The following is a 19,820-nucleotide window of genomic DNA, read 5'->3' as shown; positions in this document are numbered from 1 at the left end:
AAGGATGCCCTTAAAAAAAAAAAAAAATCATGAGAAAATTGCAAAAATTGACGTTTAATTATTATTTTTCATAAAAAATTTAACAATTACAAGAAATTACGAGTTATTTACTTTTACAAACGTGATTTGAAAAGAAGATACGTATCCCGCCCCGTCTAACTCGGAAAAATTATTAATTAAAAATGACGTATGAATTATGGCTCATTTTGACTGCATTTCTTTTTCATATTTTTAAATATTGCTCGGAAGCATATCAATATTGGACTCATTTTGAAGCTCGTATTTTAAAACGACGTGTTATAATTTTTATTTCGTCAAAATATTATTTTACAAGGGAAAAATTCTTGATAATTCTATCTACCCTTTTTCCCTATTTCATAAAAAAAAAAAAAGTCCTTTTCAGAAGTCCAACTTTCACTTATCTGATTTCGTTCTTTTTTTTGGGGGCTCCACACGTTTCCTCCTTTTTGACTGCATATCACCTTTCCCCTAAATTTGCTCCTTCTCCCCCAATCTCAACGACACAATCTTTACTTTTTCTACTACCAAATCACCTCTATCTCTCCTCATTATTTTTCCACCACCAACGTTCAAAACAAATAGATTTCTTCAACTTTGAAATCCCGCCCAAAATCACAATTTCTAGTTTTTTCCATCTATATATACTTTATTAAATGCTTCAGCAGAAGGGGAGGCAAAAAAAAAAGAAAAAAAAAAGGCGAGAACAACGGAAAACCCTCTCATTTGAGCTATTTTCTACTTTTGCTCAAAGAAAATTTTAACATTTTGATATCTTTCAATCTCTGTCCGTTTCTATTTTGCTTAAGGAGAGTAGATCTGAGACTTCAAAGCACTAGTTCACTTCACACACAAGAGGTAATATCCAACCTTACTCTTATTTCTTTTAGTTAAACATCGCATCATGTAGCAGAATTCATGCTTTAGACTTTCCTTTTATTTTTAGACCTTGTTATAGTACTCAGAATCCTCATACTTTTTTTTTCCCCTCCCAGTTTAGGAGGATTTATAGTGTTTCCACACTTCCCCTCCAGTGTGACTCGAACCCAGGACCTACCGGTCGTGGGTGGAGGTGAATCCTCATACTTTAGAAATCATGCTTTAGGATTTTATTTTTTCTCTTTATCTAATGACAGAATGATAGTGTTATTTTAGTACTCTTAGTGGTCGTTTGGTTTAAGGTATAACATGGATTATACCGGTACTAATTTTTATACCATGTTTGGTATAAGGTATAGATTTATCCCGGGATTATTTTATACCTTGTACCAAACGTGGTATAAAAATTAGTGCTGGAATAACTCAACTTATACCTTCTTAACCCACTTATACTGGTATTATTTTATACCATCTTTCAGATGGTATAAAATAATACCAACAGATGGTATAAATTAGTCCCGGAATTGTAATCCCGGGACTATTAATACCTTGTTTGGGATAACTGTTGTGGACCACACATGCCTCTCGTTGGAGTCAACCTGTATTCATGTCTATATATCTTCATGTTTGAGAAAGAAATAGCACCTAGTGTAATATCCCTTTACTTATTTGAATGATGCTAAAGAGATAATATTCCTTCTTGAGGTGTTCGCATGATTAGATTGAGGAGATTAGCCTGACTTTAAGTTTGTAAAATCATGTAGGACCTATTTTGTGTAGTAATTATTTTAAGAATTAAAAGATGATGGTATTTGTTTCAAGTTCACTCTGTGCTCTTTAAGGATATATTGTCCCCCCTCTGAAGGATAAGAGACTGATTTATTTAAAGTATTATGTAATATGACGTGAAAATATTCTTAGTTTACAGATGGTTGTAGAATTTAAGGTGACAATGAGCTTCTTTTGTTGATATATTTTGGTTTGCATATATTGTTAGTAGAATCAAAATTGACAATGTGTTTCTTTGTTGATATATTTTGGTTTGCATATATTGCTAAGGAGCAGATTATCTCTTCTAACAAGTTTTTTTTTCTTTTTTTCTTTTCTTTGTTTGCATGAATACCGTAGCCGAAGAGTTTCACTTTGAAACTCAACGACGCCGCTTATGGAGTCCACATATCTGCACGGATCTTTCTTGCCTCTCAAATATCAATTTACAGAGGGGATTTTGTCCTCCCATTAAAGCCGAACGCGCTACTTAATCCACTTTTCTCTGTTTGCTTTGCTTACTAATGATGGTGAATGATTTTATTTTCAGTTATGTACTTGCTGTTGAAGGTAGGATTATTATACAATTAATTGATGACTAAACCTTAAGTAATTATTTAAAGTCCTTGCCTTATAACATTTTTTTTAGGACTAATAATTCAATAACTTTAGGATATTGAACATTTGTAAGACGTACGGTTTTGAGTGGTAATTTGGTTTCAAGCTAAAAAAAATAAAAAAATAAAAATATAGTACTTATTTCTTTTAAGGGGATAATAAGGATTATATCAGATCCTTCTAATTTAAAACAGCGTTTTTAGCTTCAGCTTACTTTTAACATTAACTGTTCTCTTACACAAAAAATGCATTCGGAGACCCGTTTAAATCTGAAGCCCCTTCCTACTTTTCAGAGCAGTAAAGTGTCCGCTATTTCGATCAATCTATAGAATACAAAACAATTCTTTTTTTCCGAAATTAGCTTTGCAGAGCATTTCCTTTCATTGTTTGGTTTGAGCGTACTTTAAGCTTTCTATTTACACTTAGCCTAACTAATATAAGTCTGATCGGTTAACCATTGTTAATGGGTCTTAAAGGATGCCTAATACCTTCCCTTTAGACTAATTGAACTCTTATCTAGAATCTTTAAGTTAGTAGACCTTAAAACGAAGTTAACTTTAGAAAATAACTTTAATGAACTTTAGGTGTCCTAATTCACCATAAATAATTAGGTGGCGACTCCATAACTTTAATTAACCCCGGAATTACCGGGATGTTGTAAACTATTTTGACTCCGGTTAAAATGGGGTATAACAATAAAGATATAGAAATTTATGATTAAGCCAACTATGTTGGATGAATAAGCATAAAACACCACTGGTCCGGACCAAAAGAGATAGCTTCAATATATATTTTCTATTACAATGTTCTTGATCTAAAAAAAGCTAACCCTTCAAAGTAGGGAAATGCCCCCTATTTATAGTTTTGTCTTATAGGTCTTACATACAACATAAAGCCTTTTTAGAATAAAGAAAAACCCTAAAAGGATAAGGTTGGGCCGTACGGTCTGACACCCGTACAGTTGCCAGTACAATGTGACAGAACAGTCTTGACGCGTGGAAATTTTGTAACTGATTAACTGGACCAACGGCCACGATCAACTCGGTCATGGAGAAATTGGACTAACGGTCACGATCAACTCGGTAATGGAGAAACCGGACCAACCGCGATGCAGAGTTTGTTCTGGAGATACCAGACCAAACAGATTTGCTTCACTTTTCTCGGATCAATCGCATCTGGTGCAATCTCCCCGGTCTGAAGGAAAGACTTCATTCTCGTGCTTGTTTCTTCCTACCCTCGGTCCCCGGTCTCACCGGTCTTGCATAAATCCGATTTTTACCGTATACAAAAGGGTATAGGTAGATATCACGGAGGAGTGTCATACATATCCATCGACAAATGCAACATGATCAAAGTCAATGATCGTAAAGCGTAAGCTATGTCCTCAATCACGATCTCGAATAAAACTATCCATCAAATCGTGCGCGCGTGTAACGTACATCATCGTCTATTCACTAGCGTGTTTCCTTGTTACATCACTTTTATATAAATACATAATTAGCTCCCAACACTTGCAAACAAAATACTTTTAATTGCAACTAACTCAAACTACCGCTTAAACAACTTAAAAAGAAACTGTACTGCCTTAAACTTTATTACATGTTCTAATTCGTTTGAATTCTAATTGTACCAGTTTGTTAACAAAGGTGGAACTCCTATTTCTTTTTACAACTATAACAATATGTACACTTCAATTTAAGTAAATTGACATTGGCTAATCACATATATCATTTCATTTGAATAAATTTGCTAAATTTTATTATTTGTGCTTTCTTGTATGTGATGTGAAGGCTTAAAAAAGTAAATACAGTTGAACTATTTTCAACTGTCTCTTGATTACGTAAGTAGAAAAGTTGTTGAGTAGAAGTCACGCCCGTGAAGTTTCTCATTAATTCGTTGCCCAACAGTTCGATAAAATGACAAGTCACAAACAATTACATAAAATGACAAAGTCACAAAAAATCACCTTTGATTGGCTTATAAGTTAAGATCAAATCAGCTTAGAAGTTTTTTTTTTTAACTTATTTAAGTGTTTGATAAAATAGAAAATAATTTAAATTAAGTTAAAAAGTGCTTAAAATAAGCTAAAATTAAAAAGTGACTCAACCCTGATTGTTTTTTGGTTAAAAGTTATTTTGGTTTGACCGACAAATTTACCCTTTTATCCTTTATAATTTATGTTAATTCGAACACTACCCTTACTTTTAAAAATTCTTTAAGCACTTTTATCCAAACACATAACTTATTATTTATAAAATAATTTTTAGTACTTAAAAAGTATTTTAAGTACTTATGCTTAAAAATCACTTTTTTTCAGCTAATCCAAACGGGCTCTAGATAAGCAATATAACAGAGCAACGTAGAATCTGAGGTCGCTTGATGAATAACATGTAAAGCAGAGTAACTAAGAAGAACCGGAAAATGGGAAAATCAGTGCATGCTGAACTGGAAATATATTTATTTAATAAGATTTGCCAAAGTTTATGCTTATTTGTGTTTCTTGTCCTAAGAAAGTAAATACAGGTCAACTATTTTCCCAACTGTCTAAGGCCATCTCTAATCTTGCATAATTTTTTGCACCAAATGCTATTTTGGTCCGAAATATTGATGTTGAAGTTGTACTCCGATATCCTTGGTAGGTCTTTGTTGTTAACCGAACTTCCGGCATCGCTTCTAAATGAAAGACCTCGACTGTTTGACGGGCGCTTGGTCCGTTTATCACCCCGATCGGAGAATTGACTAGGACCAACCCTTGATTTTTCCGACCTGAAGCTTGGCTTTTCCGAATGAGAATACGGCCGATACCTTTCCCTTGATGGTCTTGACTCCGGCTCGTAATTTTTCCTCGATCTCTCAGAGCTTTTGCTCATGTTTACGGCCCTGGGGGAAGTTCGAGCTGGTCATCATCTACCCGAATCTTTGATTCGTATCTGTTATGGGCATCTGCCCAGGTCACTGCCTCGTATTCCAGTAAGTTTTCTTTTAGTTTGAACGAGGTCGTCGAGCTCCGAGGATTAAGCCCTTTGGTAAAAGCTTGCGCAGCCCATTCCTCCAGAACTGGAGGGAGCTCCATCCGTTCCCTTTGGAACCGGTTGACAAAATTCACGTAACAACTCATCATCCCTTTGGGCTATACGGAAAATATCCGCCTTACGGGCCTGCACCTTTTTAGCTCCAGCATGGGCTTTTATGAACGCATCCGCGAGCATTTCGAACGAAGTGATTGAATGTTCGGGCAGATGGTCGTACCAAGTTAATGCTCCCTTCGATAGGGTTTCTCTGAACTTTTTCAACAAAACGAACTCAATTTCATCCTCTTCGACGTCATTGCCTTTTATGGCACAGGTGTATGAAGTCACGTGCTCCTGTGGGTCCGTTGTGCCATCATATTTCTGGATATCCGGCATTTTGAACCTCTTCGGGATCAATTTCGGAGCCGCACTCGGTGGAAAAGGCCTTTGAATGTACCTCTTCGAATTCGGTCCTTTTAGAATACGCGGAGCCCCTGGGATCTGATCCACCCGAGAGTTATATATTTCCACCATCTTCTCAGTTGAGTCTACACGTTTTGTCAATGTTTCGAGCATTCTCAGAACTTCGGTGGATGAACCAGCTCCAAACCCATTGCTCTCGACCATCTGTGTTCCGTCCCTTCTTAGTTTGGTGACGCCTTTCGACCTCTCCGGGGGTGCTTTATCATTTTTGCTTTGTAGCTGAGCTATTGCGATTCCTTGTTCAGCGATGGCGGTTCTCTGTTCATGTAACATTTCAAAAATTAAATGTAAGTTAACCTCATCCGGGTTATCCGTCACTTGCCGGCCTTGTGCCCGGGATAAAGTAATTGAATTATGAGTATTTAAGGGATCGGTGGCCGGCTAGGTGGCATTCTCCTGGTTCACGGTGTTCTGCCGGTTGAGGCCTTCCCTCAAATCAACAAAATTTGGGTCGATGGGATCTGCTGGTAGGTCCCGTAGCCTACTGTTCTCGTTTTCGGCCAAAATTTCGTTGTTGTTGACATGACCGGATTGCCCACTGCTTGCCATTTAGACCGTTTTCACAGAGGTGAGCAAAAGATTTCTTAATCTAACGGGTAGGAGATAGGTGCCAAGATTAAAAAACCACTATTATCCTAGGCCCCACGGTGGGCGCCAAACTGTTTACCTTGAATTTAGGTAATAAATTGAATTTATAAGTGAGGTATAGGATATGTGAATGAACTTTAATCTATTTTGGGTTTATGAGAAAAATTTATGGATTTGCGTGCTATAGCATGTGTATGCGAATATTTGCGTTAATGACTTGAGTAAAGATATAGAAATTTATGATTAAGCCAACTATGTTGAATGAATAAGCATAAAACACCACTGGTCCGGACCAAAAGAGAGAGACCTTCAATATATATTTTCTATTACAATGTTCTTGATCTCAAAAAAGCTAACCATTCAAAGTAAGGAAATGCCCCCTATTTATAGTTTTGCCTTATGGGACTTACATACAACATAAAACCTTTTTAGAATAAAGAAAACCCTAAAAGGATAAGGTTTGGCCGCACGGTCTGACACCCGTACGGTTGCCAGTACAATGTGAAAGAACGGTCTTGACGCGTGGCAATTTTGTAACTGATTAACTGGACCAACGGCCACGATCAACTCGGTCATGGAGAAACCGGACTAACGGTCACGATCAACTCGGTAATGGAGAAACCGGACCAACCGCGATGCAGAGTTTGTTCCGGAGATACCGGACCAAACAGATTTACTTCACTTTTCTCGGATCAATCGCATCTAGTGCAATCTCCCCAATCCGAAGGAAAGACTTCATTCTCGTGCTTGTTTCTTCCTACCCTCGGTCTCACCGGTCTTGCATAAATCCGGTTTTTACCGTATACAAAAGGGTATAGGTAGATATCACGGAGGAGTGTCATACATATCCATCGACAAATGAAACATGATCAAAGTCAATAATCGTAAAGCGTAAGCTATGTCCTCAATCATGATCTCGAATAAAACTATCCATCGAATCGTGCGCGCGTGTAACGTACATCATCGTCTATTCGCTAGCGTGTTTCCTTGTTACATCACTTCTATATAAATACATAATTAGCTCCCAACACTTGCAAACAAAATACTTTTAATTGCAACTAACTCAAACTACCGCTTAAACAACTTAAAAAGAAACTGTACTGCCTTAAACTTTATTACATGTTCTAATTCGTTTGAATTCTAATTGTACCAGTTTGTTAACAAAGGTGGAACTCCTATTTCTTTTTACAACTATAACAATATGTACACTTCAATTTAAGTAAATTGACATTGGCTAATCACATATATCATTTCATTTGAATAAATTTGCTAAATTTTATTATTTGTGCTTTCTTGTATGTGATGTGAAGGCTTAAAAAAGTAAATACAGTTGAACTATTTTCAACTGTCTCTTGATTACGTAAGTAGAAAAGTTGTTGAGTAGAAGTCACGCCCGTGAAGTTTCTCATTAATTCGTTGCCCAACAGTTCGATAAAATGACAAGTCACAAACAATTACATAAGATGACAAAGTCACAAAAAATCACCTTTTGCCCCTTTAGGAGCCCGTTATGATTGGCTTGATCAAATCAGTTTAGATTTTTTCTTTTTAAACTTATTTAAGTGTTTGGTAAAATAGAAAATAATTTAAATTAAGTTAAAAAGTGTTTAAAATAAGTTAAAATTAAAAAGTTACTCAACTCTATTTTTTTTTTGCTTAAAAGTTATTTTGGTTTGACCGACAAATTTACCCTTTTATCCTTTATAATTTCTGTTAATTCGAATACTACCCTTACTTCTAAAAATTCTTTAAGCACTTTTATCCAAACACATAGCTACTTATTTATAAAATAAATTTTAATACTTAAAAAGTATTTTAAACACTTATACTTAAAAATCACTTTTTTTCAGTTAATCCAAACAGGCTCTAGATAAGCAATATAACAGAGCAACGTAGAATCTGAGATCGCTTGATGAATAACATATAAAGCAGAGCAACTAAGAAAACCGGAAAATCGGAAAATCAGTGCATGCTGAACTGGAAATATATTTATTTAATAAGCTTTGCCAAAGTTTATGCTTATTAGTGTTTCTTGTCCTATGAAAGTAAATACATGTCAACTATTTTTCCTACCTGTCTAAGACTATCTCCAATCTTGCACCATTTTTTGCACTAAATGCTATTTTTTTACAAAAAATAATGTTTTGGAGCTCCAACCTTACATCATTTTTTGCATCAAATGCTATTCATTAATAATTTATTATTATATAACACTTTTAATTTAACATATTATAAATTTTAATTTTTACATTTAGATTCCTAATATACCTATTCATCTACACCATTAGTATTCATTAATATTTTATTATTATTTTTTTTATTATATAACACTTTTAATTTAACATATTATAAATTTTAATTTATAATTTATTATAAGTAGAAAATTGTACTATATTGAGTGAAAGTCACGCCCCTCAAGTTTCTAATGTAGTTCGTCACTCTAACAATTTAGATAGAATCACAAGTTACAAGCAATCACTTTTTTTTTTTGGGTTTAAATCGGCGATAACAGAGCAACGTACAATTTTCCGGCGAAAAGTCGCCGGAATCTGAGATCGCTTGATGAATAACATGAAGAACAGAGGAAAAAAGAAGAGCTCGAAAATCGGAAAATCAGAGCATACTGAATCCGTATAATCTCAACGAGATATCCGTATCTCAGTCTGAATATTTATTTATTATTGTTTATTTTATTTTTTCAAGTGTAATTTATCGGTATTTTCACCAGCAGGAAATGAAGGAGAAGAAGTTGAAGCGTAGTAGATTGATGAGGTTTGAAGAATTACCTGTGTATCTTCAAGATAATGAGTTTATTAGAGATTATTATCGGTGTGAATGGCCTCTTAAGGATATTGCTCTTAGCATCTTCTCTTGGCACAATGAGACTCTTAATATTTGGACGTAAGTTCTCAATTCAATTTTATAGCTATCTTATTTAAGCTGCAAAGACGAAGTTTGTAGCTAATTTCAGTTTCTTTGTAGTGTACCTTTGAATTTTGTTGATTTTTTAGATTTTATTTTACAAATTTCAAATTTGGAGAATATTCTATTTGCACAACTTGACTCAATTTCACTCATTTGCATTTGAATTTCATCGATTTTAGATTTTTTTTTTTTTTTTTTTTTTTGGTCTTATTAGGCAAATCTCAAATGCGAGAACTCAATTTCACTCATTTGCAATTAAATTTCGTTGATTTTATAGTTTTATTAAGCTTTATGTTATAAATTTTTATAGGCATTTGGGAGGTTTTTTAATATTCATCACGCTGATGATAATGAGCTTGACGGAGAAGACAGCAATGGATACTCTGCTTTCTGGTTTCTCCAGGTTATTTTCGTAATTTTGACGTTCTTCATGTCCTTTTTTGTCATTATTTCCCGTTGTTTTGAAGGATATAGTTTGAATTATGAGACTGATTTTTTAATTTTGACTGTGAATATGGATATACAATTTGTAAGTTTTTTGACGATTTATATGACATAGTTCGAGCTATGAGAGTAAAACTTTTTTATTTTAACTGGGAATATAGACATACAATTTTTAAGTTTTTTGAAAAATAATTTACATATTTAAAAGTAATATAAGTCATATTTCCCTCTATCCATGTTTACCTGTCCTGTATATAAAAAATAGTTGTCCGTTTCCAAGAGATATTTACTATTTTGTTCCTATTTTATTCTTGTTATTAATGATTGGGTTGAAAACTTTAATGAATTATTAGTGCATGCACAACTTATAAAATATTTTGATTGATTTCAACTATTAGATGACTTCGTAATAATTATGTACGATATAATAAAACTGTCATTGTATTTTTTGCTCCTTAATAATCGTGTTAAGTCAATAACAAGTAAAAATGGATGAATAAGGTAATAATTAACAATTTCAAATATTCAAAGGCACACGAATAAATCGCGGTTAATTTTTTTTGTTAACTCTAAATCCAACTATGTCATATAAATTAGAACAAAGAGATCATTACGCTTTCCTATACTAATATCAAAATGGGATAACAGACCGGCGGGTGAGGGACGGTGGATGTCGATGAAGAAAAATGGGACAGCTGATTATTTTCCGGTGAGTTTGCTGCTACGTTTATATGTTAAAGTTGGGTACATTTCTGGTTTAAGATAGAGACGGTGCATGATATAAGCTCCGATATTTCAACACTAATTTTTTTTTATCATGTTTGATACAAGATATAAATTTATCTTGATAAAAGATATAAATTTATCCTGAAATAAATTTATATTTTGTATTAAATAAAGTATAAAATGCATTCCAACTTAAAAGATGGAATATTTCTTCTTAAATGAAATAAAATAATCTCAATAGATGAAATAAATTAATCCCAAAATTATAATTCCGAAATAATTTTAACTACCTAGCAAACGACGATAAAAAGACTTGAGATAACAACACTTTTCCGCCACTAAAAGACTTGAGATGACAACACTTTTCCAAGAGTGTGGCCTAGGTGGGTCCTACTCATTCAATTCTTGAAATATCGATGAGCTATGCAAGGAATCTTACTATTTGATGGGTCCCTTCTCAACAAACCTTTTTTTCTTTTGTTTGTGATTAGAAAGAAAAAGATCTTGTAAATCATGTTCGATTATTTATTTATCGTTTTAAGGGCCCGTTTGGCCATTAGATTTTTTCACTATTTTTCGAAAAACGTTTTCGCTTTATTTGAAAATTAATGTTTGGCCATGAAAATTCAAAATACAACTTAAAGTTGTATCTGAAATTTGAAAAATACCAAAAAACTTATTTTCACTTTCAATATATTCAAATAATCAAATATTCTTTGCTAAAATTATAACCAAACACAACTCTATCTTCAGTTCCAATTCCAAAATACCAAATAAAGTGAAAAATATGTGGTTTTCATAGCCAAACGCCTACTAAGATTTTTGACGTTGTAATTTAGGATTTTTAGATGTATCTCGCATGTTCGGATTTATTATTATTACTCTCTCCGTCTCAAATTATCTGTTGCTTTTCTACACGCCCCATAAGAAATATATTAATTAGGACGGATATATGTCTAAGTGATAATCCTCTCAATAAAATGTTTAGTCTATTTATGTGTTATTTCCATTAATGACAAAATTCTACTAAGGATAAAATGGGAAAAGATAATTGTAATTGTGTCTTGAAATTTTAAAACGACAAATGATTTAAAACAATTATTTTTAGCAACCATGATAAATAATTTGAGACGGAAGAACTATTTATTTGTGTTTTGGGGATCTTTTTGAGATTGAGTCTTTTTTTTTTATGTCACTTAAATTGTTGACAATGTCGTTTGATTGAAGCCTCTCATATTTCGAGAAGAAATGGTTCAACATTACTGTTTACTATTTAGATAGAAAAAGATATCCAACAAAAAAATTTGAATGAAAAAATAAAGAACTTTTAGAAAATTTGACTTACAACCAAAAAATTTAAGATGTGCCACAAAACATAACTGAAAAACTTTTGGGATATTTCTAGGAGACTATACTTTCTCAAAAGACAAGTACCCAATAATATTATCTTGATCACTCCTCGACTGTCATTGCCACGATCGAGGACTTCTTGAGGGGTCCATATAGTTATTAAATTTGACTAAAGAGTTAGCAAAATCAGGTTATTGGAAATGGCATCGTACAGACATATATAGTATCTTAACACCATTTCCAAAGCCAGATGTTTTTTACCTGTTTGATGGGGTAAATAAGTTGTGGAGCGACTTGGTTTGCTTTTGAGACCAAACATGTGACATTAACACAGTTCTAAAATCATTCCTGGTGCTGTTCTCAGACCAAATCCTAACGGCCATACAATTCTTTGTCAATTTTTCACTAAATCAGGCCACTTCTCCATGGCTTAGGCTTTAGCAACTCATCCAATTTAACAGCAATACAAATTATATGGTTAGAGAGCTCAACCTTTTGTTGAAGGAGAAGGGATTAAATAGCAAAGGAAAGATTAAGAGGCATTCTTGATTTTGGTTCTCATAGAAAATCTGTGGTTTCAACTAAGCTGGTTGTTTGTATTGTTACACCACTTAAGTTGGAAGACCAGATCTAGAGCTGAATGTCAGATCAAATGTAGTGTCATATTAACTTATCTGGATTACTGACTGTGATAGGTTGTTTAAAACAAAGTTGTCTCAATCTCAGTTAAGCTAGTCATAAGCAGTCAGATTGGCATTAATTTCTAAAACATGGAAATGAATCTGATCATTGTCAAAAAGTTGTTTTTATTCTCAAATGGTAGGTAATCACTGATCAGTGTCGAAAAGTTTGATGAACTTGAATGACTATTACTTTCTTGGCTGCTCCATGAACCCGACACATGCTAGACCAGTAAACGGATTTTTTGTTCAATGAGTAACAGTGAAATCACAACGAAGCTTCTTTTTTCTGAGACACTAAAGGCAATCGTGCTGGAAATAATTGAGTTTATTGCCAAACCTACTAAAACTGCATATCTTCTGAAGATTTAGTAGTAAAAACAGAACACTTTGATGTTATCTGACTGTTTCCTAATATAACGTTGTTGAGTGGAAAGAAGTGATGGAGGTTACTTCTTAACCTCCACATTTTGGGAAAATTTTGTGTTTATGTAATTGTTGAGCTGCAAACAAGATACTAAGCACCATCTCATCGTAAAATTTGATTTCTGATTTGCAGGATTCTTATACAAGTCAGATCTCAAACCCCTCATTTCTAGGTGCATATGGAGATGGTTATGAAGTTGCCATATGGCCTTGGTTTGTTTTCTTAGGAGGGGCTATGATCTGTTTAGTCTTCAGCTCTGTCTCTCACCTTTTCGCTTGCCACTCGCATAAATTTACCCTCTTCTTCTGGCGTCTTGATTACTCTGGGATTTCTATCATGATCATCTGCTCTTTCTTCGCTCCCATATATTACACTTTCTGCTGTCAACCGTGCTGGCGTTTCTTTTACCTAACATCCATTACTATAGTCGGTATCCTTGTCATTATCACACTTTTCGCCCCGGCTCTCACCTCTGGTAAATTCAGATCATTCAGGGCTGCTTTGTTTCTTGCTATGGGTTTCTCAGGTGTGATTCCAGCAGCCCATGCTGTTTCCCTTTACTTTCATCATCCACAGGTACTGGTGGCTCTAGCCTACGAGATCGCCATGGGACTTTTGTATGCTGCTGGAGCAGTGTTCTACGTTACAAGGTTTCCAGAGAGATGGAAACCTGGTGCGTTTGACCTTGTAGGACAGAGCCATCAAATCTTCCATGTACTCGTTGTTGCAGCAGCCTTCGCGCATAGTGTAGCAACTCTTGTTATTATGGACTGGCGTCGAGGATTGCCACCGTGCAATGCAGGTATTCTTGGATAGAAAATACATCTCAAATGACATTGCCAACTCAGGAACTTCATTACTCTAGCTCCTAGCACGAACATGAATTAGAAAGATATCACTATGTTGATTACCAATTAGATGCTTCACCATTTCTATTAGGAGTAGTTTACGTGCACGGTGCATCAATATAATAACATTGATAATTCTCATACTGTAGTCTTTGTATCTTACTAAAACATATATGTCCGTTGTGCCATGGATTCTTATGAGTATATACGTGATATTGTGATGCCTATTTTGAAAGACTTTGTTTGCCTACTGCTCGCCTAAGTACCTATAGTGCTAGAGAACAGAATTATTGAAAACGAGTATAAATGAAGGGACATGTAGCTAAATCTTGAAGATTCATATAGTTTTTGGATGAAGAATTGAAAACTCATATAGCTGATCCCTCCAACTACCTTGAGACGGAGACGTACGTAGTTGTTGTAATGACCATCTAATTAAACAACCTCTAATGCCAAAGAACATCAAATTATTGACTATTCGAATGAAACAGGGTATGAATGAAGGGAAATAGTTAGATATTGAAGATTTGCCTTGTTGATTCCAACTAGCTTGACATCGAGGCATAATAATAGTTGTTATAACGACTACCCAAAATACATGAATGGGTAGAGAATGCTAGCTTGAAAACACTCTGGTAGCACAGAGTTCGGAAGATTTAAGTTCATCAGTAGATTGAAATGCCACAGATATTCACTTACGAAGGTTATAGTAAAGAGAAATATAAATACAATCAAGTTGTCTGTACCATACACCAAATACTAAACTACTATAGGATATTATTGTGCATTACGCTATTTAGTCGAATCTAGTAACTTTGGCTTGAACCTTGTTTATGTGTTAAGAAACTACTAAACATGTAGAAATTTTAAAGTCCATACGCAATAACTCAAAACGGTCAGTGAGTTCAACAGCATCTCAAAAGTCCAAATCCTAAATATGCCTCTGCATAATTATTAGACAGATGAGCTATGTTCCTTTACGGTTCAACGTAAACCGGTTTTGTCTATGCAAGCAACCTATCTATTGTCTAGGCAACCAAGAGTCTAAGCAGGACAAACTTTTCAATGCAGTTCAAGAGTTAATTAAGCAGGAAATTAACTAGAGAATAAAAGAAAAACAACACGTAAACCATATCATAATCTAGAGAAGTATTACAAATAACACAAGACTCGAATTTGTGTACTCATATGAATAAGAGTTGAAAAAAATATAAATCCATCCAATATTGAGTACTACAGTACGAATATTCCTTCACACATCACAGAGAAAGTGACATCATTACGGAGAAATGTTGCATGTCATACTTCAGCCGTTCAGTGTTGGTGTTCAATTGTTTAAGAGTAAATTATTTTATAATTTAAATAGAAAAAAATGATCATAAAGTTTTCATGTTTTATTTACTGATTTCATGGATTATATTTTACCGATCTCCGATGAAAGGAGTCATATAACTGAAACAACATTTTGTAATATATTATAAAAGTTGATTTACTTCTTCTTACACAAGAGTTCGAGTGATTTTAGAAATTTGTGCGCATAGAAATCGTTAGGTAAAACAAGATTTCGAATTCACAATTCCAACTATTATTATATGATGTTTGAACTTTTGAAATCACAAAAAAAAAGAACAGAAAGAAATAGGAAGAGGGAATATCACGTGATGCAATTAAGACAAAACACCCCGACCAAGTAATTAATTAACACCAAAAGAGACGGGGGGCTAATATTCAGGCCCTTTTAGAATAAAATTTACTAGTCCTAATTAACTCCCTAAGAATAAGAATATTTATCTAAATTCGTTTATCTCTCCTTAAACGTCTTAATTAATACTCCAGTCGAACAGCAACGATAGACTTGAAAAAAGTACTACTAATAGATGCCTCTTTCTTTCTTCTAAAACGTCGAATTGTTAACACAAATTAAGGTTGACAAAACGACTAATATTTGAAACCGAGACAATATTCTTCTAAAGTTCTAACACAATGGAGATCTTTGAGGAATGCCTTTTCTTCTACTCATATTACTAGCCATGTCTTCCTCGTTAATGTCCTTATAATTATTAGCTGTTCTTCCACAAACATGCATTCCAGTTCTCTTCTTCCTTACAAACTCAGTGGATGGGAAGCTCATGTTCTCTGAACCCGAGCCCGTGGACGACGACGAGCTCCGTGGCTCGTCGTTGTCCACGACCATTGAATGGGTTGTCCCGATGGCCATGTCATCATCGCCCATGTCTTGAGGAATAAAGAAGTCTGAACTAAGTTGTAAAGTTGTGCATCTCCTTAAAAATGGAGAAAGGTCCTTGTGGTGCTTTAGCACAAAATCTACCTGATCATGACAAACAAAGCTGTTGTCAACCAACAAGAAAAATGTTGTTGTCGACGTGGAACATAAGTTTAGTGTAAAAATTTATTAAAATTAAACTACAAAAAATTACTATTATTTTAAAAATACAATGTGTTCAATGCTAAAAACCTTTAAGATTGAACCCGTAGAGTTTGAAATTGTGGATCCGTCTCTAGTTGTTCCTATATTAAGTTCAATTCTAAGGTCTTATTCTTTAAGTTATTTCACTTAAGATTGTATTTAGTACGACGGAAGTCCTTTTTCAGGAAAATATTATCAAGGAAACACTTTCCATCAGAATGGGGAAACGGATTTCTTAACTTTTAATTTCATATATTTACTAGCTCCCACTAATACTTAAATATTATTCTTAATTTTTAACATCCAAAATTTGATCAAATTAAACTTGTCGTATCTTTAGTGTATTTTTTTCCCATTCATCAATAAAGCACCAAAAAATATTTTTCAAATAAAATGACTTTCATTGTAGCAAGCATATTCAATTTTACATTATGTTTGGAGGATGTCAAGTTAAGTGTAATTACGCATACAGTTCAGGATTGCATATATAACAATTAAGTATACTTGGTAGGAAATCAATTATGATAAGTAGATATAAGTACTTATGGTTGAGACACAAAAACACAAAATTCTTTTAAAAAAAAATTACCTTGCACCCAAGAGAGCAATGGATATATGGTTCTTGAAGACTCCTATCACAAGAAGTGCAATAGTTTCCTCCTTTGAATTGCCTGTTTTGAGGCCTCTTCTTGATAAATACCACCTTAGCATTGTTTATTGTATATGCCTATGTAAAAGTTATAAATAATATTATTAGAGCAAAACCAACCATCAAGAACATTATATTTTAGCAAAGGTTAGTAGAATAAATAAAGCAATTCACCTCCAGAAAATTGCTAATTTCCTATGGACCGTCCATCGGAATTTGGCTCCATCAAAAACGTTACCGACGAGCCAAATTCCAACAGGTTCCACTGAAAATTTTGATATAAACGGTTTTCTGGTTTTTTTTTAGTTTCTTAGTGAATACCTTACCTGAATATTGGAGCAATCTATAAGGTTCTCTAAATCTTCAAGTCGAACAACTTCATGATATACATAGCGTCTAATTTGAAGCAATCTATGGACACGATGAGAAGTCACACAATGAGGACATATACTTATGTTACAATCCAAACAACAAACATTCTTCTCATTCTTCTTAGCACTTTCATGAATTGAGCATGGCGCAAAGAATTTCTCCACATAAAGAGCTTTCATCCATGATGGCTTCTGAATTCCCTAATAAAAAATATAATACATAATTAATTAGTAGATGTTGATGCTAATTAATAAATAAACTTAAGAAGCAAAAGTATTGTTTGGTGAGGGAATAATTCAACCATATATATAGAAATGTGAAGAAATGGAGCCAAAGCTTACCATAATCACATAAACAGTTATTCTCTCAAAATCGTTATTGGAAGCCAAAAACTTCAAATTCTGAACCCGTTGTTCTTTCAGACTCAACGCTCAAATCCGCCTCTGATCAATACTCAAACACTTAAGCAATGGACACAATAGCTTTGATTGGAAAAAAGGGAGGAACTATAGTATATATGGATGATAGTGTATTTACTATGAAGAATCACAAGAGAGAGGAAATGGAAATATATTATTCCTTGGGTACATACACAACAATTTGTCTCTGAGCTCTATTGTAGTTTATATAAGGTTTAACTTTATACACCAGCTGCAGAATCTTTACACTATTATAAGTATTATTGAAAAGATAACTAAGGCTTACAACTATCTATAATACGTGAAATTAATTATAACCTGAAAGATATGACAGGTACATATTACAACACATTAAAATTGTATTGATTTTGTAAAAACTTAATTAGAATTGTTAGTGAACATAATTTTAATTTATTTTAATTAACATGTAGAGAAACAAAGAAATAGGAAAAAAGGAGTAAGATATGTGAAGAGAACATGGACACTGTTCCCCCATATATGAAAACAAATTTTCTCTCTCTCCTTGTGTTGAGAGCTTAAACCCTCAATTAAAGGAGCCTTTCTTCAATTATGAAATGCATTACAAATTTTTTTTAAAAAAAAAAAACAATTTACTTTGTCCTTTGATTCTCGTGTCTTTGGTAGTGAAGAAATTGGTCGGAGTATATTCAATTTTTTTTTTATGATTTTGCATATTTACGAGCATTACAAGCCGACATATAATTCAAGCTTTGCAAAGTCCAAACAAGCTACCATCCAAGTTATCATTAGAACTTTTGACGATTCGATATGATTTGTGATAATCTAACCGGACAATAAGGTTCAATACAACATGAAATTATTCCTGTTTGTCATGACTTTCATACTATAATTTTTTTTCTGATGTTTAGAGATCATGACAATCTGATATTGTTTGTGACTAATTTAACATAACAAATAAGTCGAATATATTAAAAAGTTAATATCAATTTGTTATGACTTGCATTTTTATCTTTTAACATGCATGCGAAAAGACTTACCCGTTTGTGAGGACTTTCATTCCCACCTTTTTTATGCAAAAAGATTATAAACTTTTCTCCTTAGCCTGAAAACCCATATCATCTGCCCAATCAAGAATTCTCTGCCCTTTTCTTCCCCCCCCCCCCCCCCCCCCCTCGTTATAATGATTTTCTCAACAACAACAGAATTGACTCCGACCCCTTAACAACTCTACCATAAATTAGCTGAAAATTAATTACAAAACTTTCTTAATTGTGTCTGCAGCAGATAAATCTAGTTTGATCACTTAAGAACAAATAATAAAGCAAAGACAAGACATGTACGAGGAAACTCGGATTCAGGGAAAACATGGCAACAAATCATCAACTACTCCACTAATGAAAAATAAAACAATTAAGTTAATGAATAAGTAATTAATTTGTTTATACGTATAATCGTGTAATGGGCTTAATTTCCTAGTATCAGCTTTAATTTGACAGAGGAAAACAACTCATGTAGCACTAGTTAGACAAACTAATGACATGATTAATTAATGTGTACTCTTATTCGCTAATTTTGAGAAACAGCATTGTTTCTTGCACCCTTATGCTTTAATCAAGATATTATCTTGGAGATTGAAGCTTTACAGCAAAGTAAAACAAGAAATACCCCTTATAATAGTGACTTTAGTACATTAGTCTACCGTATTTTAAAAAAAAAAAAAAAATCGAGCAATTCAATGCATATATCCAATTAAAACAGTGACCAGTGAATCCTTGTCACATGTAACACTCTCGAAGTACAAGTTATAGAGGCATACATCTAAATACTAGTTAGGGAAGGCAAAATTAACTCATAAAAATATGATTCTTCCAACACTTTCAAGTTTAGGCGAGTTAACATTGACCGGTCTATTTAGTAACTTAGCTAATTTTAATTCGTTCAAATTTAGTCCAAACCGTTCATTTGCTACTCCTACTAAAGGTACATCTAATGTTCCCGTCTAGCCGTCCCTCCACCCCGTATGTTAGGATGCATTACTATTGATTCAAAAAAGGAAAGGATTTAAATATATGCCTTTAATTTTATAAAATTAGTCAATCATATCCTTTGTTAATAATTCGTTTTCAAATAACCTTGCCGTGAGTGAGTCGTAGTACATATATACCCTTGTTTTTCAACTCAACAAATTAAACCAATGTGTGGCTA

General features: G+C 33.7%; 2 protein-coding genes and 1 long non-coding RNA gene across 4 annotated transcripts; 2 read left to right on the top strand and 1 right to left on the bottom strand.

The window, feature by feature from the left end:
• Window positions 1-473: 473 nt before the first annotated feature.
• Window positions 474-2,302, top strand: LOC132637041 (uncharacterized). The gene is made up of 2 exons (XR_009581525.1): window positions 474-876; window positions 2,026-2,302. It is a non-coding gene; the product is annotated as an uncharacterized LOC132637041 (long non-coding RNA).
• Window positions 2,303-8,346: 6,044 nt separating this feature from the next.
• Window positions 8,347-14,002, top strand: LOC132637040 (heptahelical transmembrane protein 2-like). 2 transcript variants are annotated; one of them, XM_060354191.1, is made up of 5 exons: window positions 8,347-8,996; window positions 9,094-9,266; window positions 9,601-9,693; window positions 10,383-10,443; window positions 13,050-14,002. In XM_060354191.1, the coding sequence occupies exons 1-5, from the start codon at window positions 8,928-8,930 to the stop codon at window positions 13,731-13,733; spliced, it is 1,080 nt and encodes a 359-aa protein (XP_060210174.1). In that variant the 5' UTR covers window positions 8,347-8,927; the 3' UTR covers window positions 13,734-14,002. The 2 variants fall into 2 exon arrangements, with proteins under 2 accessions (XP_060210174.1, XP_060210175.1); XM_060354192.1 differs by having other exon boundaries at window positions 8,355-8,996; window positions 9,097-9,266.
• Window positions 14,003-15,492: 1,490 nt separating this feature from the next.
• On the bottom strand, window positions 15,493-18,401 carry LOC132638031 (protein RGF1 INDUCIBLE TRANSCRIPTION FACTOR 1-like). The gene is made up of 4 exons (XM_060355024.1): window positions 18,387-18,401; window positions 17,169-17,414; window positions 16,783-16,920; window positions 15,493-16,094 (listed from the first exon to the last, which is right to left on the bottom strand). The coding sequence occupies exons 1-4, from the start codon at window positions 18,399-18,401 to the stop codon at window positions 15,741-15,743; spliced, it is 753 nt and encodes a 250-aa protein (XP_060211007.1). The 3' UTR covers window positions 15,493-15,740.
• Window positions 18,402-19,820: the final 1,419 nt, after the last annotated feature.

This window comes from Lycium barbarum, chromosome 4, assembly GCF_019175385.1.
Source record: "Lycium barbarum isolate Lr01 chromosome 4, ASM1917538v2, whole genome shotgun sequence".
Lineage (NCBI taxonomy): Eukaryota > Viridiplantae > Streptophyta > Magnoliopsida > Solanales > Solanaceae > Lycium > Lycium barbarum.
This window is presented reverse-complemented; position numbering and strand designations above follow the sequence as displayed.